The sequence below is a fragment of the Odontesthes bonariensis genome, chromosome 4 (genome assembly GCF_027942865.1).
Source record: "Odontesthes bonariensis isolate fOdoBon6 chromosome 4, fOdoBon6.hap1, whole genome shotgun sequence".
Classification (NCBI taxonomy): domain Eukaryota; kingdom Metazoa; phylum Chordata; class Actinopteri; order Atheriniformes; family Atherinopsidae; genus Odontesthes; species Odontesthes bonariensis.
In genome coordinates this window covers 28,450,569-28,474,061 of record NC_134509.1, presented here as the reverse complement: position 1 = coordinate 28,474,061, position 23,493 = coordinate 28,450,569, and the positions used below count along the sequence as shown (strand labels likewise).

Here is a 23,493-nt window from a genome sequence, read left to right as displayed (position 1 = left end):
ATGTTTGCTAGCACAACAACTAGTCAACAACTGTTGACTGTTTCACTTCTGTGCTTAAAAGGGGACGTATTTGGAAAGTTAAGAATATTAACGTCGAGACAACACAGCTATCTTGCGCTCGAATTGTTTTCTTTTTTTGTGTAATGTTGACATATATAATGTAAGATAATAATAGAATGAATCGCCGAGCATTCAAGTTATTTCTGTAGCTAAATTCACAAAACGCCTCGTGACAGCTACTGATAAATCATCGTTTTTAATTATATCTCATTCTGTTACCGGATAAATGCAGCTGACGGACTCATGAGTCAGATCAGTCTTCATTATCAAGTGGAAAATATCCACTGCCATTTGTTTTTAGCAGCAGCAACAACAATACAATGTTTGAGTCGTCTTCCTAAGCCCTTTTGTCCTTCATACTTTGTGTTCATTAATCTATGTAAGATTATTTTTTAAAGGTTTTTATTGTAAAAACGGTTTGCTTACATTTCAGCACGCACCCGAAAGACACAATGCCAGAGGTCAAGTCAATTTTCAGAGAAGTTCTGCCTAAACAAGGTTTGTATCTCAGCAGTTACAAAAGGATGTTTGTGGAGCTCAATACAACATGTGAAATGTTGAGAAATTCGCTAAAGCTTGCACAATTGGTCAAATGATGCTCCATATTCCCTGTCTACAGTCTGTTTTAGAGCTCTAAACCATGGACTTTGTTGCAGTTTTGATAATTATGTAATTTTGGTCAGTGATAATTATTTTATCAGGTAGTTATGTTGGCAAGGAGTTCAGGGCCTGACGACCACATTTATAAAAAGATCTTCTTGCTGTTGAACCTGTGGAAATTTGACCAGTCGAGCAGAGTATTTCATTATCTTTGCATCTGAGCTTTGGTATGTTGCAGAATTCTAACTTCTTTTTTTTTTTTCTTCGTTTGCGTTGGCAACATTCACAGGACAGCTTTCCTTGGAAGATGTCCCTACCATGATTTTATGTAAGCCAAAGTTGCTCCCACTCAAATCAGTCACCCTTGAAAAGCTGGAGAAGATGCAGATGAAGGCTCAAGAGGCCATCAAACAGCAGGAACTGGCAGCAAAGGAGCAAATGCCGTAGATGCCAAGTGATTTGAACAAGAGAAAGTTTCTATGTAGAGACATGTTCAATGTTTCAGGCACTGACAAGAAAGTTTTTGTTTGGACATATAGGTACAAAGTCAAGTTACTGCCATTTAGCTTCAGGACAGAAGCGCTAAGGAAGCAGAGGAAGTGAGGTTAACTCTGAAAAGTCTAGCTTTTCTTTAGTTGGTTCATGATCTACAGCATGTCACTGATGAACATTGCATCTGTGACAGGTCTTGTTGGTTAGTATGATCAGTTGCCTGTTATTTGGATCTTTGTTATTAAAGCTATAATTTGGTGTATAACACAAAGATTCTGGTAATAACCTCCTCTCAAAACTAACTTGTAGCCCATGGTGTATGTACTGTGTTTTAATGTTGATACTCAAAAAAACAGTCTTATTTAATAGGGATTTAATGAACAAACATGGAGCAATACTCGTGTATTTTGTTCCCCAAATACAAAAATAAACACTCTTTACACCATTTTAGGAATTAATCCTACTGGTACCTTTTTTTTTTTCTTCTACTCTTCTCACGTCTTTATACCCTCAAAAACGACATATTTGTGTGATTTTTAGCAGGTAAAAGGAAAAAGTCAAACACAGCATTCAAAAACAGCAGCTAGTTAAAGAGCCAGCATTGCATTAAACAAACATTCTCCCTTTATTTTTCGCACTTTCATAAAGCTCTTGACAGGAATCAGTTGTCTCTGTACAAACACTGTTTTTTTGGAAAACACAAAAGGAGAGGCAGTGAAACATAAAATACTGTACAAAACAGCACGGAATGACTGTCACTGAGAGGTGTGGCACTTTAAGGGATAGCTTATGTAAATTGTTGTGTAGAAACGCCTTGTAGAGAGAGGATCTACTTCGGTTTCAGTCAAAAGTGCAGTTACTTTTAACCCCACCTCAATTTCAGAATTGTACCGTTAGAAGGGAGAAGACTTTACTCGACTATGTTGAAAAATATACGCAAGTAGAAAAGTTTCGTCCTCTTCTTTTCAGGAATTCTGACACATTAAAAGGCCTCAGTATCGTTCAAGTTTGACAACACCAGCATCTCCCTCGCTGACGAACTGCTTCTGGTTCCTGACAAAGAGATCACAAACAACACGATTAACACCGTCAGACAGATGTGTGGCGTGTGTCTCAGTAGATCTGTACACTTACCGACAGGGACATTGATCTCTTAACTTCACACCAATGATTCCCATGTCGAAGCTCTTGTCAACAAATTGCTCCAGAATTAAGTATGCACGAGGGACATCGATGCTTATTTCAGTGATGTCCATGTAAACTCTTTCATAGCCCTATTAAAGAAGAGAAAAAACGCATGATCAAACCAAAGAAATGAGCCTGGTGAAATTAGGTGCAGTGCTCCATGTGAACAGCAGGTGGCACCTTACCCTTCTCATTTGGTCCACAGTGATAATGGAGGACAGAGAGAGTAACTTGAGTAGCTGCAGAACCATTTTCAATGTTTTCTCCCCTTTGGACTCCAGCACCATCCCAATCGCCTGAGGGAAACAACACAGATTTTTGCAGCTTTATATTAGAACACAAACCCTAGAATTTATCATCTTTATTATGCAATATCAGCTAGCATATAGTTGTTACCTTCTATACAACAAAAAAACCCACAAAGTTATTTGAAATATGGCCTCAGTTTAAACGACAGGACATGGTTGGTGTTTACACTCAAGATAGTTTTATTTGTCACATACACAATCATACACAGTCCAATGTGCAGTGAAATTCTTCCCTGTCCTGCTACCAATAAAAAGATAATTAAAATTAAATATGAATAAAAATTAATAAAATATATAAAATAAGAATAAAAGAAAATGTAAAAGGTATCTGAAATATACACTATCAACAGTATTAATGGATAGAAGTGGAGTCCATTTTAACGCTCACTGTTCAGCAGACGGATGGCCTGGGGAAAGAAACTTTTCCTCATCCTCTCAGTGCTAGGTTCTCAGCAGTAATAAAAATGCCAAACTACTCTCAAACCAGGTAGGATATTTCAGTGGCTTGAAAACATAGGATAATATTTCAAATTTCATTATTGCAAAAGAATCAAAAGAGTTTGCCACACCTACTTTGGTATTTCAGCTATATGCTTTACGCCTCTCTAAATTAAGCCATGTATTTACCTCGAAGACAAACTCGTGGTGGAAATGGGGAACCTCCAGATCTCTAAGGCATCTCTCAGCCTCTTTGCTGTCTCCAGATAGGATGTACTCCTTGAGCAGCAGGTTCATCTGGCATGACAGGGAATCCATAATGAAAATTATTACCCTCCAGCAATGTAAACTAATCAGTATAATAATAATATTGCAACCCTTGTTTATGACAGCAACTTCACTACCAAACACAAAAAGAAGGCAGCAGTCTAACACCAGTATAGCTTAATTTTTGCTTCAAATATGTACCTCCTTAATGAGCTGTGTGACAGGTCTCTGCCCCCCTCCACTCCCCCACTGGTTGTCTATGCGAAGCCCACCCATACTCATCTTCAGCAACACGGCTGCCCGGTCTAGTGCTGCCCTGAGGAGGAAAAAAGCAAAGATCAATTTAGATAAATATGTTTACTGATGGATGATTACATTCCCAGTGGTTTTGACTCAGTTTATCAACAGCTGCTTATTTCAATCGCTGTTGTATTATGCAAAATACATTTTGGACAGGACCAAGGAAGTGGGCAAAGTGACCATGGCTACACTCGTGGTGAGAATGCTAATTAGTATGCAGAGTGACATTTCGAAGCCTTGAATTCAGCATTTATCTGCTGCCTTTTTGGCTTCCTTTGTAAGAATTTACCACATTTGAGCATGGTGGTGTTGACTAGAGAAAAAGTACTTATACATCATCTTTAAGGCCTAATACATAAACAATTAAGGATTTATTTTCAAAATGACCACCAGCATACAGAGCATGCGTGAATTTATCTACTCACATCATTGAACATCATGGAACTCGGCTTTAAGTTTCACACCCAGTGGTTACCTCAATCTTTTATATGGAATTTATCTACACTACACACCGGATCTTCGCTCCAATTTTCTTCCCTTTGGTGGGAGGGGTTAACGAAACAATGTAATGAGAAAAAATTGATGTGACGAAAATGTACAAAAGAAGTGAAAATGACACAAAACTGACATTTATTATTTATCTTTGTCATCCTGGGAGCGGAAAGAAAAAACACTGCCCACAAACTACCTCGTTCAACATCATGTTTACGTATAAAAGAACTGCTGGAGTTCAGGTTTAAGTCGGCATGAAACGGTCTGCATTAAAGGCCATCTTTTTGTTCCAACAGCAATGGCAAACCGTCCAGATCCTGAAGCCACATAACAAGCCCAGAACATGGTACAACCACCACCATGCCTCACTGATGGGATGTGGTTGTTCCGTAGAAATTCAGGGTTTTTCTTTCTCCCAAAACCATTAATAAATACAGACGTCTTTTCCTGTAATGCTTAGCTGGGTTCTTTTAATCTACTTTTAGGATGTTTTGTGACATCTGATGATGTCCCAAGTCTGATTTCAAGCACCGCTGTTTTAAGATTTTTATGCCAACAGCATGAAAAAAAAAAACAACAACAAGTGAAAAGACTTTACCCAAAAAGGAAGAAAGGAAATCACATACCTTGCATATTCACAGTCAACTTTGCCTTTGTAGCCCTCGATGTAGCTCTTGGACAATATTTGGTCACTAACAGCGCGTGCAATGAACTGGCCGACCAACTGAAAGACAAAAATCCGGGTTAAAATGTAAATAATGACAAAAAAAACATTCCAAGGCACAGTTTGTTCAGAGCGCAGTTTAATAAAAACCCAATTCACTTTGTTCCCTCCTCGATCTCTTATTCTGTCCTCTGAATTATAAATGAGGTAAATCGACATGATTTATATCTGCTGTAAAGTTCCAGCTAAGCAACAACGACCTGCAACAAATCTAGTACACATTACTCGACAACAGTTTTTATTCTTTCGGTTTGTAGGCGCCACAAAAACACTGACAGGACAGTTGACTGACAGTGGCCTCTGGGGCACGTGCATCTTTGTTTACAGTGGTGTGAGCGCATGTTTTAGGGACGCGAAAGAGCTGGCTTTGCTCTTCTGGCCTCCACAAAGCCTGCATCATTGCTGCTCATTGTTCTTCTACAGACAAGGGGCTACTACATCTCATCTGGCCTGTCGCTGTGGCTAGACAGGCAGGCATACGAGGAGAAAAGGAGTGAGTGTGTGTGAAACCGAGAAATACTGACTGAAAGGGAAGAGGGAGGGGAGTGGGGGGGAAGGGCAGAATCATAATGCCTCTTTAAACCCACTGAGAGCTGAGGGAGTGGGACATAAATGACCAGTGAGACCGAATCAGACGATGTAAGGAGGGGAGAGGGGGGGGGCACGGCCAGTAGCCATCTGAGCGTCCTTTGCTGAGCTTGCATTTTACGAGTGCAGACAGACAATAGCTGGAGATCTCATGTCTGTGCAGACTGAAAAGGAAAGAGCTCAACTACGCACGCACGCACACCGACTATCTCTCACAAACCAACACATCAAACCACAGCGTTATTCCCCTCTGCTAACCCACAGCGTTAAACCTCCTCCAACAGAAACCAAACATGCAGCCGAGCCTATGAGTTGTTTGTGTTGTTCTTTAACAGAACTGACAGGAATTATTTCTGCATGTCACTTTTTTCGTTTTCACAGATGCTTACAAAAGCAAAACATATCCTAAAAACTCCAAAAGATGAATGAGAAACAATGTACGATGGAGACTTAGCAGAGCTCTGTCAGCTTGAACACATTTTTGGAAACAGCAACATGAGCTAAATCCCAACTTTGTTTTGTTTTTGTGTGTTTAAACACATTTCTCTCTACAGTTTAAATACATTCTAGGATTAAAATGCAGCATTCCATCAAACACACATTCAAAAAAAAACAAAAAAAAAACAAAAAAAAAAAAAAACACATTTGCAGAAACGCAAGCACACAAATGCAGATCCAGACCTTCGGGAGACTCACCTGAGGGGCTCCGGGTGTATCCAGGACCAGATCGGGCAGCTCGCGAAGCAGTTTGTCAAATGAGTTTTCCATGTCGCTGTGGGACAGAACAGTCCTGTACAGGTCAGCCAGGAGCCGGGAGGTGAGCTCCCGGTGGCTAGCCTTGGCCTCCAGGGCCAGGGACACAGCCATAGAGGGCACCTCGCTACGCATGGGCCCAAGATTCAGCTCTGCAAGCAGCTCCTGGAAGTTGAGAAGGACATCAGCCTGGCATAGATTTCAAGAATGTGAAGCAGCAACACATTGACATGTTGTTTCCAGCACAGATTTACACTTTGTAGCACTTACAGCAACTTCATTTGTGTCTCCATGTTCAAAGTACTCTTGCACTATGGGGGTGACCGTCTTTTCAAAGTCCCTCTCCTCCAGCGGGGGGACCACGGTCTCGTACACACAGTTTTCCTGTCAGAACACAGTAACAACACAGGCTTTGAGAAGCATAATAAAGTTAAAAGCTGACAATAAAATGCTTGTTAGTGATCTAAAACTAAGTCCAAAGAGAATGCTTTTGTTACATGTCTGAGCATCGGCTTGTATCAGATTTCGATCATGCCACTCTCCCCATAACCTTACAGTCATTACCTGATCTTCATCATAGTTGGGGTCTTTTACATCCACCACTGCTGGTCCATATACTTCACCAGATCTGCCCCATACACCTTTTCCTCCTGCCCCACCTGCAGACAACAGTCAGATGATGGTGGGGAGAAACAAGATCACGACTGGTGTCAGTTTGGTGTCCCACATATCTTAGTAACCTGAAACACGAGCTGTTATTGTTGTAAAAAAAATATACCTTATGTGAAGAAAACTATCAAGCAGCTTCTGAGAACTCGAGGACATCTTAACATAACGTTACTAAAAATCATAGCAAATTTTTCAAAACGCACACAATAAGAGTAAGTAAGTAATAAGTAAATGCAACCAGTTGCTATCCAGGCACCCAACATAAATCTATAGATTTGATAGAATATCACACATGTTTAAATTAATCTTGCCAAGAAAAATATCATAACAATACTAATGTTAATAACAATAAGGTTATTATTTCAGTTTTTAATCTGTGTGTGTGTAATCCCAGCCAATCCCCAATGGACAATTATTCTAATCCGGGGACCAAACATGTTATTATCTGTCTGATGTGATGAAGCAACACACTGAATTCTACTTATTTACTCAGGCCACATAACTGATCATATTTGCACATTTTCCTCACTTATACAGGGAATTTTCACACAAATCTACCATATAACATTTTGCATGTCTAACACAGAGTGTGTATAAGGCTCTCGTTGTACAAAGCTACCTCCGAAAGAATGTGTCTAAATGTAATGCTGCCTTTGTAGACAAACAGTGCAACACTGTAGTGGCTTTGAATATGCAGCTCAAACTACATCTTCTGCATAGATGCAAAAAACATTGAGGGGTCTGAGTTCAGCAGTGACAAGACTGCCAACAGTTTAAGAAGCCAAGCACCAGCGCTGCCCGTAAACATGCTTTAAAACCTCCATTAGTCCCACCCTGCAAGCCAACATATCACTATATTTAGCTCATACCACATTCGATGTGGGAATCCGTCCTGCATTGAAACAACTTGCTAGCTTTGCTCATCAAATGTGAGAGCCTCTTCAAAATAAATGAATAGACAAAAACATCAATCAAAGAATATAGTTTTAATGCAAGAGAGCTCAGAGCGAAGATTACAGGGATTCACTGGTATGGCTCTTTTGTTATGCAACCAGAAAAGAGAATGGACTCTGTGCCAAGATAAACTTGACATGCCCCAGTTCTGCTGCCCATGGGAAGAGTTAAGTGCCTAAACTGAACTGCAGTCTGGAGAAATACACAGTATATTAATAGGCACGGACTGGTTACATCACATCGTGAGACCGATGAACCATCAGAAAATGTTGACACGCTCAAATCTGACCAACTATCTGGAATAGTGTGATAACCGTGAGCCATTTTGCAACATTATTGTCACAATATCAGAAGGCCTCATCGGCCGAGTTGGACAGTATAAAAATACAGCCACACCTCTACACATTAATAATTAACTCTGAGCAACACGAAAACAAATAAAACAGAACAAAGTAAAAATAATGCGCCCAAAAATGACTTTACCCTCAATATCCCTTAAGATAACAACTTAAGTTCTTTGTTAGCCTCAATGTTATTGGCACCGTAATCATTGAAAAAGCAGATTACAACATATAAAAGACTACCTGGATTTGTCTTTATCTAATTTCTAGAAGAGCTCGGGTGGGCATCCTGGGGAGAAAAAAAAAGATATTTCCTACAGGCCACCTCGTCTGGCATAATGTGATCAAGTTAACATAGGGATTACTCGAGTTCACGATTAAGCCAGCATGAACCATCTGCACTTAAAGGCCATCTTTTTATGGGCTGAAAGTATCAGACACAATATAAGTGATAAAAGTGAGTATGCAGCAGCAGAAATTGCAGTGTTTAGTTTATAGCTCACTGAAGCTGTCGACTTATCTGTAATGATGACTGCTACAGCTGGAACGATCAGATATTAAGTTTCTTTGAGAAGAAGTTAACTTTAGCCTTGATTTCAGTATCAGAGTGTTGTCTTTGTTAAACAGTGACTCAATTCTTTCTCGACAATTCTTTGGCAGATCAACTTGTGTCCTTAGTTTACTGCTGCGTGACTTTTTCTAGCGACTGACTTATTTTACAGAAGGATGTCTGGACATTTTTTGCTGGTTCATATCGGAATTATTTCTTTCCCCTCAGTGATGGCAAACCATCCCGATCGAGAGGCGGCACAATAAACCAAGAACACAAAATGAAAAAATCTTTAAGAAAAAGCCGGCAGGATTTGTCTTTATCCAGATCAGGACATTTTCAGAAAAGCTTGGCTGAGCAGATGGCAAGACAGGAAAGGAGCACATTTAAAGAGTGTGAGCTGCTCAAGATCAACTGGCCATTTGTTTACAGACTAATTGGTTTATGGGTCCTCACTGGAAAGCCAACATGTGATGACAACAGCAGGAACCAAAATGATGGAGAGTACTCCCTTTGAAGCACAGACATGTAAACATCCATATCCCTTTCCTTTCATCAACACATTCTTGCTAGTGGTAAAGAACCAGAACAGGCCAACCTTGATCCCTAATCATATCTGATACATTTGTCCTCTCTGATAGCATTTAGACTGAATAAAAATAATAATAATAATTTAAAAAAGATTTCACAAAGTGCTCTTACCTTTCTTTGGTAGGCCTCTGCCCTTTCCCAGCCGGGACTTTCGGTCCAGCAGCTTGCTCTTGGGACTTGTGGGTGCCACAGAGGTTCCTCTAACTGCATCCCCATTGTCACTGAGAGAGTCCCCCCTTCCAGAGTCCCTGGAGGAGTTCTTTCTCAGCCTCCGCTTGGCTTTCGCCTTGAGACGTGCCTCATGGATGCTGTTGCTGGACGAAGACAACCAGTTGCCATTGATCTCGTTGTTGATGTTTTTATTTGAGACCACCAATCTTCCATTGTCTTCCTCTCCAGAAATGAAGGAATCACTGAGGTCATCGGCCTCTGTTGGATTAAAAAGCCAGATGAGTACAACATTAATACTACTATGTATGTATTAAACAGAGCATAACTGAGGAAAACGCTTTTCATCTCAGATTCAGCAGCCAGTGCAAGAAAACAAGCAAATCAACCACTTCCACATGAAAAAGTCCCTCATCGGATCCAGCTGATGAAGCATTTAAACGCTGTGTGTGTGTGTTACACTTACCAACAGGGTTTGCGTTCAGCCAAGCCGCGCAGTCAGCTGCCATGTCTTACAGTAGAAAATAGCTTTTAAAGCAGAAACGTACAAAAACAGAATTGCCGACGATACCTGCAATGTCGAAGAAAAAAAAAAAGAAGGAAATTGTTACATGCAGACGTCAGTTGATTAAATGCCCAGACGTGCTGCAGCACAACGCCCCCCCCTCCTCCTTTTCATTTGTCACAATGTTGATAAACAAAGACTAACGTTAGCACTAACCGTCACTGACTTTGGCTGTAAAGGGCTAAAACGTCATTTCACCATTTATTTCAACGATCATTGCTCACACATTCATAAAAAAATACGTCGTTTAAATTTAAGTTTAATTTCTAACTCGCAACGTATCTTCTAGAAACCCAAACGTTAGTAAAGTATAACATCAAACGGTCAGCAGACTCGGTGTACGTCAGTAAATTCAATCGAAATGACTAAATACCAACAATAACGACGTCTAAAACATTAAACTTGACCTACTTTGCTTATCAAATAACTCACAGCAACGCCACTGACCGTGTCTCGTACTCAAGTTTGAAACACTGACACAAATGCCGTTGTTTTTGTTTTACCTACCTAGCAACGCAGTCACGTACACCAGTGTTTTTCCAATTTGATTGGCCAAAGGGAGGTGTGTTTTCAACAGGCAGCCAATCAAAAAGCAACACGGAATTTTCTTCTCGCAAATTCTGTGAGGTCTGTATGGATTGTAAAGTGCTGCCCCCTATCATTTATCTGTGGTACTGCAGACCATTCTCGGACGTGGATAAATATATTATGACATTGGTGATGATATTAAAGATTTAAACGGATTGAGACTATCAAAACAATTAGGATTAGTTAATCCTCCAGGACAATTAGGTCATGACTATCAATATCAAGCAGAGTGAAAATATGATCATATCTAAACAAATGAATAAAGGGGACAATCATTTTAGATTTACATTAAAATGTTGAGTCTTAATTTTCCTTTTAGACCTGTAAATTTAAATAATACAACAGAAGTAAGAATAGTATCAATGATATGGGCTATGATGCAAACTTACATCGTCCCTTTCTGCCCTAAGCTGACCAGTTAGAAGATTTCCTTGTTTAAACAATCAAAAATGTTATTTTACGAAGACTATATTTAAAATTCATGTCCCAAAGACATGTTCACTCAATGTAACCAAGGTGAATGTATCTATATATGCTGACGTGCATGAAAGGAAAGATATGATCATTCAAAACTAAATTGAATACACCTGCAAGTTCAGCTTGATTGGATTAGCATTACACACATACAATTACTCGTGAACACCAGATCCTTCTCAGTTTTGAACACCCTGCATGTGTGTCTACATCATGCAGAAATGATTAAAGTTGCGGATTACAAGTTGCCATTAGAATTGAAAAATTTGATTTGAAAATGTCCACAAAGCTGGAAAAGAATACAGGATGATCAGGGACCAGCTGAAAGTAGTGACAACACAATAATCTTTAGGCACCGACTGATCTGTAAATTAGATCAGTAGTGGCACTGTTGGTTGTACGACATATATATGAAAAAGCACATGTGATTTAAGTGCTTTAGACTTAGAACCACAGTTTGTGTGACAGCTCAAACTGTGAAAAGGACTGGATAATGTTAACATCTATGAATACATACCAGATATAGCTTCTTTTTTAAAGATCAGAACTTATTGATCAATATTGGGACCACACTGATAAGTAATATATGGTTTAGTTGATTTGGTACGGAATGACTGTAAAACATGTTGCAAACTAATATCTGTAGGGTGCCACATATTGATGTTTTTGCATCAACACTTGGGGGCACTCTTTTACAACAGTCCTGCTGCAGCCATACTGATATCAAACTTGAATGGTTGGGTGTCCTATCTTGCCCTCATACCACATTTATAAACTAATTAAAGGCACACTGGTGAACAAAAGCTGAATAATGTGAATTTTGGTTTATAGAAGAGGTGTCAGCTACTTTGAGACAACTGCAATATTTCCATCCATCCATCCATCCATCCATCCATCCATCCATCCATTATCTTCCGCTTATCTGTGGATCGGGTCGCGGGAGCAGCAGCTTGAGCAGAGAAACCCAGACGTCCCTGTCCCCGGCCACTTCCTCCAGCTCTTCTGGGTCTTCCCCGGGGCCTCCTCCCAGTGGGACGGGCCCGGAACACCTCACCAGGGAGACGTCCAGGAGGCATCCTAACCAGATGCCCGAGCCACCTCAACTGCAATATTTGTTTTTTTATTTATTATTTATTTTTTATTATTATTAGTTATTTTTTGCATCAGGAAATGATATGAAAACTTTATCCATGACAATAAAACTAGTACTGATGTCCCAGGATCAATATTCACAGTATATAAAAACAGTATGGCTTCTGTTAACAGGTCGCACTCTTCATGTTTGAATGATGAACACGGGGTCCAGTTTGAGGCCTTGTATTTAAGGAATTACATATGATGTCACATATGACTGCTCACGTCTTATGAGTTAATTCTAACAAAAGAAAAGTATGAAAAACATGTTTTGCATAGTTTCATCATCATTAAACATAATAATTTAAGTTTTTTTTGGACAGATATTGTGCTGCACCATCATGGACAGGATGACAGAAAAAAAAGTTGGAGCCTGAAATCCACAAATACAAACAACATATATATATATATATATATATGTTATAATTTATACAGTAAATGTTTTTCGACTACAAACCTGAGAATCTGCCTCTTTTTTTCAACTGAGTTAAAAAAAATGACACAGTGCTCCTGAGAACTTGGGCTGCACTAAAACAAAAGCAGACAGAATGCCAATAAAGAAAAGGAAACAATTTTTTTCAGTATTTAGAAGAAACATGAATACCAACATGTGCTACAAATGTGCTTTTTACGTTGCATTTGTATCCTCTACCTTGCATGTGTTGTCTTGTGACACATCTCAACACATTTAAGTCATTTTTGGCTTTACGTGCATCAGTGTTGTTTGCACAGAAATTTAAATTAAACGCATACAATCCCAACTGTGAAAATGACCCGCTCAGCAAATAAACATAATTGTAAATAAAACAACAAATCAATTTGATCTCACACAACGCCGTTAAATAAAATTGTAGGAAAAACAATACTTTTAATTAAATGATGCAGTTAAATATTATAACCTCACTATACAGTTCACTTCAAGTATGTACATAATTGAAAAAAACTGAAAAATTCAAGACCTTATAGCATCCTTCTACATGCAGATTTAAGCTTCTGTAAGCCATGTTGTTTTTATGTTGTAGTTGTTTATAGCTTCACGCAAAAGCAAATCTTTCTTTGCTGTTTGCAGTGCTGGAGGTGAAAAGGTTAATCCATTGTCAATGTGCAGCAGAGGGTTCATCGAGTGCGCCCGACAGACCTTCCTCTGCCAGTTGGGACAGATATTTCTGTGAAAAAAGAAAGAATTTTTACAATCCAGCGTACATCTCAATATACCGTACACATTAACACCACAGAGTGAGACCACGTGAGGCCTGACACACAGATAGTCGCGGCATGGCGTCAAACTGCTTGACCTCTGAAGCAGTGTACAACAGAACCTTCAACGCTCGTATGCTGCATACTGTACGTAGCCGTTGCCATTGTTTAAAAGCCAGCCACCTATTTATGGGATGTCCCTCTTCAGAAAGGGAGCGTCTCACCAGCTTTGTTGTTTAGGAGAGGATTGGTGGTGAGTGATTACAGAGTAATGTTAGAATAAAAAAAACAAAACAATGTGATCTCATAGCACCAAAGTCTTTTCTAACGAAGACTGATCAAAATTTCAGTATCAAAATCCGAGCTAAAACCAAGACCTCTTTAGCAAAGATGTGTTATAATACAATATGCCTCTCCAGGCAGTTCCACTGAAATTAAACAAAGAAAGGCCAGAGCAAGAAAGCTGAATGGTAAAGCCCATTTCTTTACCTGTTTTTATATAATTCATATTACACCATGCATGACATGTACACAAGTATCTGGTCCTAAAAGCTAAAAAAGGGGCACGTCGGGGGGCTTTTTAGTGGGGGTTGCCCCTTCTAGCTTCAGATTTTACAGGTACATGTGTGCGTTTAATCAGCACTGGAGACAAACAACCATCTGCTCAGTCTCTTCCACCACGAGTAAGTGGAAAGTAATTACCATGATTACATAAAACATTTTGAGGGTCATGCATAAATAGTAATATAGTAATAATGATATACTATTAGTGAAAAGAGTCACTCTGCTTCAAGAAATGACACATTTCTGCATATAATATCATAAATGATCAGCCTGAGTATTGAAAACATCAGCACCTGCTCACACTAATCCATGCGTACAAACTACCTCGATATTCCAGATCAGTAAAGTGAATCATGTATGTTCTGGTCAAAAGTGATGAAATCCGATATAAAACAAACTATTAAAGACCAGAACATACATATATGCAGAAGTTTGATGGATAGCGCATGTGTTTGAAACTGTTTTTTCCCTCTTGGAATGTAATCCGTGTGAGCGAATCACGCACCTCTCGTTTGCTTCAGCTGTGCTGCTGAGAACGAAAGAAATGCAAGATGGCTTGGTGCTGACTGGCCAGTAATTGGAAACTTAATACAGCTTATATGAACTGTGTGTTTGTGTGAATGTGAGCGTGTGACGATGAGATTTGACCAAAGGTTTGGTCTAAATAGGCGAAGTTGAAAAGTCATGTATATACATATATATATATATATATATATATATATATATATATACACTTGTAGAGGAGGTTGTCAATCAATCACTAGGTTGTGGTTGAATCCCTGGCTGTTCCAGTCCTCATGTCTAATTGTGCTGGGGCAAAATACTGACCCCAACCTTGCTCCCATATGTCATCATTCTGTGCGTGTGTGACAGAGAACTGTGTGTATGCCGATGATCAAAAAGGGCTTCATGCGCAAATGGTTGAATGGGGATTACAGTGCAAAGTGGTTCGAGTGGTCGAAGCGTGACATAAATGCTTGTCATTTAGATTACTGACGGGGTTACAAGATCCTGACATTCATCATCACTTTCCATTTAAAAAAACACCATCATGATTTATCCACATAAGACCAGTGCTTTAAAAAAGAAAAGAAAATGTATGTACAACATTCATCCCAGAAAATACCAGCTTTATTTGATAATGGATAAGAAAACTGCCGTATTTATAATTACTATTAGTTATAAAGGTCAGTAAAGACATAAAAACAGTAAAAAAAATTGTAAACAAACCTGAACAAACTTTTTAATGGAGCTGTATGTGGCACTATTTGAAGAATACGATTCAAATAGAAAAGGAAATGTGCACATGACAGTGAGATTGTTCATCCGTTTGCATTTTTTCTTTATACCGTGGATAAGCACAGGAACACAGTGCCAATTATCATGCATCGATGCAACCCTATGTGTTTGCCTCTGTGAGGATCGGTGTGCTCATGTACTAAAATGCATAAATGTGTAAAACAGGTCCAGAAACAGGTGTTGTGTGTACCTGTAGGTTCCTGTAGTGTACAGTGCTTCGGCAGTGGGTGGTCTTGGCAGTGTCCTCACTGGTATAGAAGAGTCCACAGAGTTTACAATAAAAGCCCGTCCTTGGTACAATAAACTCCAGTCCTATTGGACAGTGAACACAAAAATAAGAATTCAGTCTCATATTACTGCGTACGACACATGAGTGTTCTCAAACAGCGTTCTTGGCACTGAAAACAAGGATGAAACATTTTTTAAGGGTCTTTTTGGTTGGTAGTGGCCTCAAATCAATCAGTGGAGAGACAGGAAGGGGAGGCGGGGATGATTTCAGCAAAGGGCCACAGACGAGGCATTCAGCTGCCATACATGAGGAACCCACTTTACATTATTCCCACCACAAAATTAGGCTTTGCTGACTGTCCACCAATTTGATATTAGAATGAAAAAAATATGCATACATATGAGAAGCAACATTTTAATCGATACTTAAAAATGTTTTATGGCACTCTGATATGCCAGTAAAATATAATTTAGTTACTAGTCTAGTAGGAATTTTTCTGTGTGTTGTAGGGGGGCTGCTAAGAAATATTCATCATTCTGCTGAGGCTCTCAATACACTGAATCACACGGTTGGGTTTTACTACAAGAGACATTTCAGTTTTTAATTCTTACGACACAGGTTGTACAAACTTATAATCATCTGGTTCAAAGTGCAGAAACCCACCTCCACAATCATCAACATGACAATTGTAAGCAGCCATAAGTACATTAAAGGGAAAAAGAATCATTTTACAATCTTGGAGAAAGAAATTTCAAAACCCAGACACCACGGCATTCTATGTTAGTTAAGTGCGAATCAAAAGTGTGCACATAAAAACGCTGAATGAACTGCAGAGATCAGGACAATTATTTTTTACAGCACCAAGATAGGTTTAAAAAAAACACACATCTGTGGCTGTCAGCATTCAGTTGGAAAAGTGGTTTTATCCCCAGCCCCTTCACATGTCATTGTGAGATGCTGAACCCCATATTTCCCCAATTTGCTCAGTGTGTCTAGGGAACTAAGTGCTGAATATTTAGATATATGAATGTAACGTCACACAACTGCTGCTGAAACTGCCACCCATTTTAAAGCACCCACTGTTCTTGTGTGTGCTATGTTGTCTTTTGTTGTTACGCTGCAGTGTGGCTTACACAACTGTCCACGCTGCAGAGACCAAACGCTGACTTTGTGCTCGGCTGTCATCTAACCCTCATGACGATAAACATCTCTCCAGGGTGCATTTCACAACCTGCTTACAGAAATAGGTCCGCAGGTGGCCCCAACCAGTCAATCAGACCTCTAATGAAACAGGTTTGTCTGTCTCTTCAATAATGGCTTACGAGACAATGTTTTATCTTTAAGACTAAGACCAATTGACTCAAGCAATTGATTTGTGTTCGTAGCAAAAGCAAAGATCAAATGTAGCCACAAGAGGTTCCATACACATTTATGGATGAAAAGATTTCCACAACAGACAGCAGAGAGAAATTTGAGGATGTACTCTGACCTCTGCAGTCACTAGGGACGTGTCCTGTAGCAATAGCCCACGAGAGTAATACCCAGTTCTGAAGGTCTTGTTGACAGGGTTGGACATAGTCCCCCAGGCTGACTTCAGTGAAGCACTTTATCAATAGCCCATAACTTGTAATCTATACAAAGAACTCTGCAGGTGATTGGGATATTGAGTTTGGCATGAGTTCAAGAATTTTAGAGGCATTTATGTTTTTATCATAGATTGACAGGACGTCAATTACACAACTGGATTCTAACTCAAAAGCAGAGTACCAAAATACAAAGTGACATCTTTCTTTTCATGTGACATGTTGGGAGGATTAAATCAAATTTGTGAAATCTGTTATTCTAAATAGTTGGATAATCATATAACTTGGTTTAATTTGGCCACTCAAATTTGAGTCAGCGTTTAAATGTGTTGTACTTACCCAAAGGGATGCTGTGTTCACTGACAGCTTTGTCTTGCTCTGGAGATGGTGAAGGGGCCTCGATCTCTATGAAAACAATTTAAACAATGTAATTTGTGAAGTACAAAACTCAGAACATACACATATATATATTGCCTATTCTTTAAATCTCTACTTAACAAGAGACAAAAACACTAAATGCTCAAACAGCAACTTACTGAGGCTGTAGTCAAACACAAGCACAGGAAATAAGGTAACTTTGGGGAAAGAATTACAGTTTTTCTACGTAAAATGACAAATTATAATAAAAAAAAAGCCATAAACAACATTTAGATATTATACTGTATTATATGATCTTTACAAAACATATAATCCCTCTTACAAAAGTACCTGTTTTTAGAATGCCATCGTTCTGTTGCACTCCATTATTAATTGTTTCCATGACCCCTTCTTCTTCTTTGGTTTTATTGTCCTCTGATAAACAAATGTGATTTTCCATCAGCTCTTCTGGCGGCTCATTGTCAGACACTTTACTATCCTCTAAGATTGTCTCCTCTAAAGCAGCCTTAAACTCCTCAGTGGGGAAGTCACTGAGGTTGATGACCGGTAGCTCAGAGGTTGCTGGATTTGTTTTCTGAGCTTCAGGACTGGATGCAGAAGTTACACCCCCTGCTTTTTCAGTTACAGACGTCACTACCCATAGCTCTGCATCCCCGCAAGGCTTCTGCTCAGATTTCTCATTAGGTGTCTCCTCCACCTCCAAGGATGATGCAGGTGGTGGTACGTGCTCCTCTATTGTTTCTTCCACTTCAGACTCTTTTGGGCAGGATGGAAACTCTTCTAGCTCAGGGAGGTCTGGCTCAATAATTGAATCATCTTCTCCTCCCACTTCATCAACGGTGACCAGCTCCTCCATATTCTTAGGGTACCAACACTCTTCATCAGTATCTTCACCATTCTCCAACTCCTTCTCCTAATGAAATGAGAGAATAGTTAAATATTCTACTACTCTTACTACTACAATCCAGCAGCATTAAACATGTATGGACATGTTTACTGTTAAGCTAAGCTCAGTGAAATGTCAGGTTTAATATGCACACTTACAGCGTCTCCATCTTTACTACATTCCGTAGCTTCTTTCGGCTTGTTACTTTGTTGAGGTGAAACAGATTTATCTTTCGACTGGCGACTCTGAAAAAACAAAATACTTTGATGCCAAAGAATGTGGTGAATGTAAAGCAGATCTGCAGCTATAAATCTCTAAAAGTTACTCACAGCATTTTCAGAAGCATTTTCTCTCTCATGTTTCTCTGCAGCTGTGTGCTTCCTACTTGTTTTTTTGCTCCTGTCCCTGCCGGGTGAACTCTGCCTCTTGTCTTCTGATGATCTGCATGACTGCTTCTCGTTCGTCTCAAACTCAGAATGTCTCGACCGAACATGGTAATCACTGCCATCCCTCCTCTTCGACTTTGCGTCATGTCGCAGGTATGAAGGTCGGAGCGGCTTGTCTGACTTGTACACTTGCTGCGAGAAGAAATCATCATCCATTTTTCTGTAAGAGTGGAAGGAGGAGCCTTGAGGGCTGCAACGTTGGTGCCAGTCTCTGTTGCCCCTCATCGATTCTCCTCCTCCTCCTCGCTCATCTGCAGATCTCAAGCTGAGATGATCCAAGTGTTTCTGGTAGGTCTTCCGACGGTCAGCTCCCCATCCATTAGGCCGATCGTCATCTACACTGCCTCCATTTCTCCATGGATCATCCCGCTCCCTTTCCTCTTCACCCCTTCTTACATGTGATGACCAATCCCAAGAGCCCCTTTGGGGGCCTTGGCCATTGCTTCCTCTCTCTGGAGCCCTGCTTAGCCCCCCTGGGGGGCTGTGGGCAGAGCTGCATGATGTGAAACTTGGGCTGTGGGAATGAGGACTCAGAGAGCGACTGATGGGGCTGCGGGAGCGCGCTCTCTCTGGCATGTAGCTGCAGAAAGACGATAAGGTAGATCACATCATTGAGAACTTTGCTGGGCAAAAGTAAGCAACTGAGACAGGAAGAGAGGAACAAGTTGCCTTACTGTTCAAGTTCTTGCATCTCATCCCTTTCGCGGTGAGAGGTAATATCCTGGATGATTGATTGAACATCTTTACCTGGTTTCTACACAGCAAAGATATTCAACTTTAGTAAGTGCAAACACTGTTCATTAACCCTTTTTTTAAACTACCTTCTTCTGTTGTACCTTGAGCTGAAGCTCCTTGTACCTCTTCGACATTCGTATGAGAAGTTTCTGGTTGTTTATCATGGCTGGAGTCAGTTGGTAGTACTGAACCATGGCCTGAGCTGCCTCAACATACGCCATCTCTAAAAATGCCTGATGGTGGAACAGACAGTTTACATCAACAATAATACAACTCTGATAAGCTTCGGTCTTTCAGGGCTGATTTGCTCAAACATAATTCACATTTCAAATGTCAGAGAGGATGCAAGAAGATCTTTGAGAACCATCACTCGAGGTATCGCATTTCATTACAATAATAAATCACCAGAGCAGTTGCTTTAGTCGTCCCAACCAATCCAACGATTTTAGGATGAATGCCTTAAATTTGATACGTGTGATATTAATGTCGTCAAACTGTTAAATGTAAATGTGGTACATAATTGAGCTGTCGAGTGTTGGTAGTTAAACAGCGGGAAAATGATGACAAAGTACATGGCATCTCAAAAGAGCTGTAGGAGAAAAAAGATGCCTGACAAGCAGCTGAACTGAAATCACATCCAAACGTTTATATTACAAATATAAAGAGAGAAAAATGTTGAATTGATTATGTGTTGGACAAATTAGTTGTAAATGCCTTTTTTACCAATGGGGAATTTAAAGGGGGAATATCGAACAATCAACATAAATAAAAAGTTATTATCAAACAATAATAATCAAATAATCCTACCTGATGGGTCGACCGCATCAGGATGTAATTAGTGACTTTGCCAAAGGGTAGTCCCAGATTGATGACATCATTCTCTGTGCAGGTGCCTTCAGGGAGGTTGCAGATGTGAACGACGCGGCCTACGGACGTCTTTCTGGGTGGAAATGGCTGAAACAAAAACATGGTTATTGAGCAACCATTGGCCTTTCAGATCATTTACAAAAATCTACTGGCTTTAAAAAAAAAAAACCTCTGGTTGAAGTGAGTCAATAACACTGACAACAGCTTATGGACAGACTTATCAACAAACTTACACCAAGCTAAAATCCAAATAACCATACCATGTTTACAATGTTATTAACACCACTGAGCAGTGTCAGATTTAGTATGCACGTTAGCCTCATAAAGAGCCTCATAAAGAGCACAAGCAGTCACTGAACACAGCTGCTGGTCAAACATTTCTGTTGCACTGGGAAAGAGTCGCTCCATTTCTATTTCAAAGATAAAAGAAAAAGGTGATAGAAAACCTTTTTTAGGGGTGGGGAGCTTGACTTTGGGCTTGACTTAATTTTCAACTGGATACAAATTGATGAAATGTATTCCCACATTTGGTGTCTGCATGTTGTTTCAATCTGTGCAGCACATCTAAGTCAAGCTCACACAGTTTAAGCTTGACTTAGATGTGCTAACTCTTTGCAACATTATCTCACAGGGCGCCATCTATCAATAGCACCTTGCCAGGAGTGCAGTAGTGATAATGAAAGTTTTCTTGTTTGGATTTAGAGACTTGTCAGCTGATGAGCGCCAGACATTTCACACATTTAACCCAACTCCCTCCAGGCTGCCAAGTATAGTGACCTGCATTTGTCCATCTCCCTTTTAATCTGAAAGGAGAGTGCATAATTGAGGCTCTTCTTGTCTTACTCTTTCAGATTGTTTGCCTCTATTCTTACCATAAAGCTCAAATTTTCCATCTGCATGCTGAGCTATTTCATATCTGTCTTTATGACTGACGAGTTTTTTAGCTCTCTTCCTGAGTACAAAGCAGAGTAAAGAGACCAGAAAGCTGACGAAGAGTAGATTTTAAAAACGTCTTCTGTTCCTCTGAACTAAGACTCTTTCAATGGTTGTTTAACTTTTCAGACCAGTTCCTCTACTTCTTTCTTCTTATTGAAACTAATAATGCATCAGACCAGCGGGAAGATGTCACAGCACAAAACAGTTGTAAATGATCTATGTTATATCAAGGGGTCTTATTTCTGCAGCTATTGTGCTACAACAGCAGTTTTCCCAGTGCCCCTCCTCCTCTTCGTGACAAACCTGACAGACAGTTCCATGTGCGGGACAGACTGGGGTTCTATTTCCACTTCAAACCAGGAGCCCGGTCTCAGGTTTTATAGGGAATTTGTTCAGGGAAAACTCAACAATAACACAGACTTTACTTTACTCAACTGCAGAATGTATAAACGGGATGAGAAACTCTTTGCTACTTTAATGCTCATGTTGGAATAATCTGAGGAACACCCATCAGAATTTGAAGCATAAGTGAGGCACTGTTGACAAATATATCCTAAAATCGAGTTACTATTACTCACTCAAAAAAATTAAATAAAAAAAAACAACAAGCAGGGAGTTATGTTTTTCTCTATGGGGGGCTTTTTTAAGACACACTTCTTTCACAAACTGTGCTGGATATTTGAACGATATTGTTCATACAGCTTCAATCAAAAGGTTACCTGAGCGAACTGCAATAACTGGAATCTATGTCACAACTTAACAGTTTCTGGCTGGAAAAATGACATCAACAACTTCAGTTTTAAGAGTGATAAATCTATTAACGGCGTCGTACCAGCGCCACTTCCACCAGAGCACAGAAAGGTCAGTGCAGGTTGGGCTCAATAAACAGATCCAGAAATAGGCTGTTTATGTCCTTGGAATATAAGAGAGAACAGGAGTCTTGGTCGTTGCTCACTGCAGTCGCTAATGCCTGACCAGCAAGATGCTGTCTGTGTTTGAAAGCTCAAACAGTTTGATAACAGCACTGCGGTCACAGTCAAGGTTGGCTCACAGTTTGAACAGTAGCTGTTTGTGAAGACTGCAAACCAGCAGAGTTATGTCATGCCATGGCCTGCTTACAAGGAGGAACTCCTCACAGTGTCAGGGCTTCCTCAAATGAATGAAAAATACATACCCACATATATATATATATATATATATATATATTACTGTTGAGTGTAATATATATATATATATATATACACTCAACAGACAACAGCCATTAAAGGTGGGGCTTTGCCTGCTGAGCTGCAGTCTGTTCAGCTTCACACTGAGTATGAAAACTTTACACACATCACTTTGACTTTGCAAACTTGGGTGAAAAGTGTAGCTGATGACAACCATTTCACAAAGTGCTTTCATGTTTTCACTGACAGCATGCTGACTGACATTAGCGGGAATCTCTCCTAAGAACACGTCTGTTTATTTGCACAAAGCAGGAGCTTCCATGTTGGAGGATCCGAGGAGAGGGTCAGTTTGGTTTCACAGTTTCTCCCCACGTTCCTACACAGACTGCTCACACGCCACCACCTCAGATCACTTTACCAATCTCTCACTAGCCTGAAATGTTATACCGCTTTCTAGAGGTGTGACCCTGGGGTCCTTAGGTCTGTGGACCCAGCAGTGGTTAACCTTAATCCCGTGTTTATGGCTGTTTGAGGCTACTGTGTTACTTTAAACTGTAGCTCTGGACACAGCGGTGTAAACTAAACATGCCAGCATATGCATGAGCCTAGGTTGTAGTAGTTCATGTTTTCTTTATATTTATATCATAGGCAAATTAAATCTTTGACTAAACTTTCTTTCCAAAAGTTTTCATGTGCGTACACAAGAATTTAAAACTTTGAACAATCTCACTGATTTTAAGTGGTTGCATTTGTGTGTGTGTGTGTGTGTGTGTGTGTGTGTGTGTGTGTGTGTGTGTGTGTGTGTGTGAGGGGGGGGGCGCACACTCAAGAACTCACAGTGCAAAACTAGGCTTTCAAAGCAGTAAAACCCCACATGTCCTGCTTAGACAGGTGTGTGTTTATAGCAACTAACATTAGCCCATGTAGCGCAGCTCGTAAATATTTTCACACTGATACCATAAAATC

At 39.9% G+C, this 23,493-nt stretch overlaps 2 protein-coding genes across 4 annotated transcripts in view; both read right to left on the bottom strand.

Annotated features, from left to right (window-relative positions):
• Nucleotides 1-1,753: 1,753 nt before the first annotated feature.
• On the bottom strand, nucleotides 1,754-10,541 carry pdcd4b (programmed cell death 4b). 3 transcript variants are annotated; one of them, XM_075463841.1, is made up of 12 exons: nucleotides 10,457-10,541; nucleotides 9,947-10,051; nucleotides 9,424-9,741; nucleotides 6,772-6,866; nucleotides 6,478-6,591; nucleotides 6,151-6,372; nucleotides 4,769-4,866; nucleotides 3,552-3,666; nucleotides 3,273-3,380; nucleotides 2,523-2,633; nucleotides 2,287-2,426; nucleotides 1,754-2,205 (listed from the first exon to the last, which is right to left on the bottom strand). In XM_075463841.1, exons 2-12 carry the CDS (start codon nucleotides 9,987-9,989, stop codon nucleotides 2,145-2,147), a joined length of 1,425 nt encoding a protein of 474 aa, XP_075319956.1. In that variant the 5' UTR covers nucleotides 9,990-10,051; nucleotides 10,457-10,541; the 3' UTR covers nucleotides 1,754-2,144. The 3 variants fall into 3 exon arrangements, with proteins under 3 accessions (XP_075319956.1, XP_075319957.1, XP_075319958.1); XM_075463842.1 differs by having other exon boundaries at nucleotides 10,478-10,517; XM_075463843.1 differs by having other exon boundaries at nucleotides 10,493-10,512.
• Nucleotides 10,542-12,272: 1,731 nt separating this feature from the next.
• rbm20 (RNA binding motif protein 20) overlaps nucleotides 12,273-23,493 on the bottom strand; it is a 49,392-nt gene continuing 38,171 nt past the window's right edge. Inside the window, exons 6-14 of the mRNA XM_075463839.1 lie at nucleotides 20,366-20,512; nucleotides 19,660-19,791; nucleotides 19,498-19,577; nucleotides 18,707-19,403; nucleotides 18,536-18,622; nucleotides 17,822-18,404; nucleotides 17,453-17,518; nucleotides 15,492-15,613; nucleotides 12,273-13,407 (exon numbers count right to left, since the gene is read on the bottom strand). Of these exons, the coding sequence (XP_075319954.1) occupies nucleotides 13,339-13,407; nucleotides 15,492-15,613; nucleotides 17,453-17,518; nucleotides 17,822-18,404; nucleotides 18,536-18,622; nucleotides 18,707-19,403; nucleotides 19,498-19,577; nucleotides 19,660-19,791; nucleotides 20,366-20,512 (1,983 nt within the window). The 3' untranslated portion in view covers nucleotides 12,273-13,338. The remainder of the gene's footprint in view (nucleotides 13,408-15,491; nucleotides 15,614-17,452; nucleotides 17,519-17,821; nucleotides 18,405-18,535; nucleotides 18,623-18,706; nucleotides 19,404-19,497; nucleotides 19,578-19,659; nucleotides 19,792-20,365; nucleotides 20,513-23,493) is intronic.

Coding starts and splice junctions, on each gene's coding strand:
- pdcd4b (XM_075463841.1), bottom strand. CDS start 9,989: ATGGCAGCTGACTGCGCGGCTTGGCTGAACGCAAACCCTGTTG. Junction 6,867..9,423: donor CAGAGGCCTACCAAAGAAAG/GTAAGAGCACTT, acceptor TGTTGTCTGCAG/GTGGGGCAGGAGGAAAAGGT. Junction 3,381..3,551: donor TCACACAGCTCATTAAGGAG/GTACATATTTGA, acceptor CTGTCATGCCAG/ATGAACCTGCTGCTCAAGGA.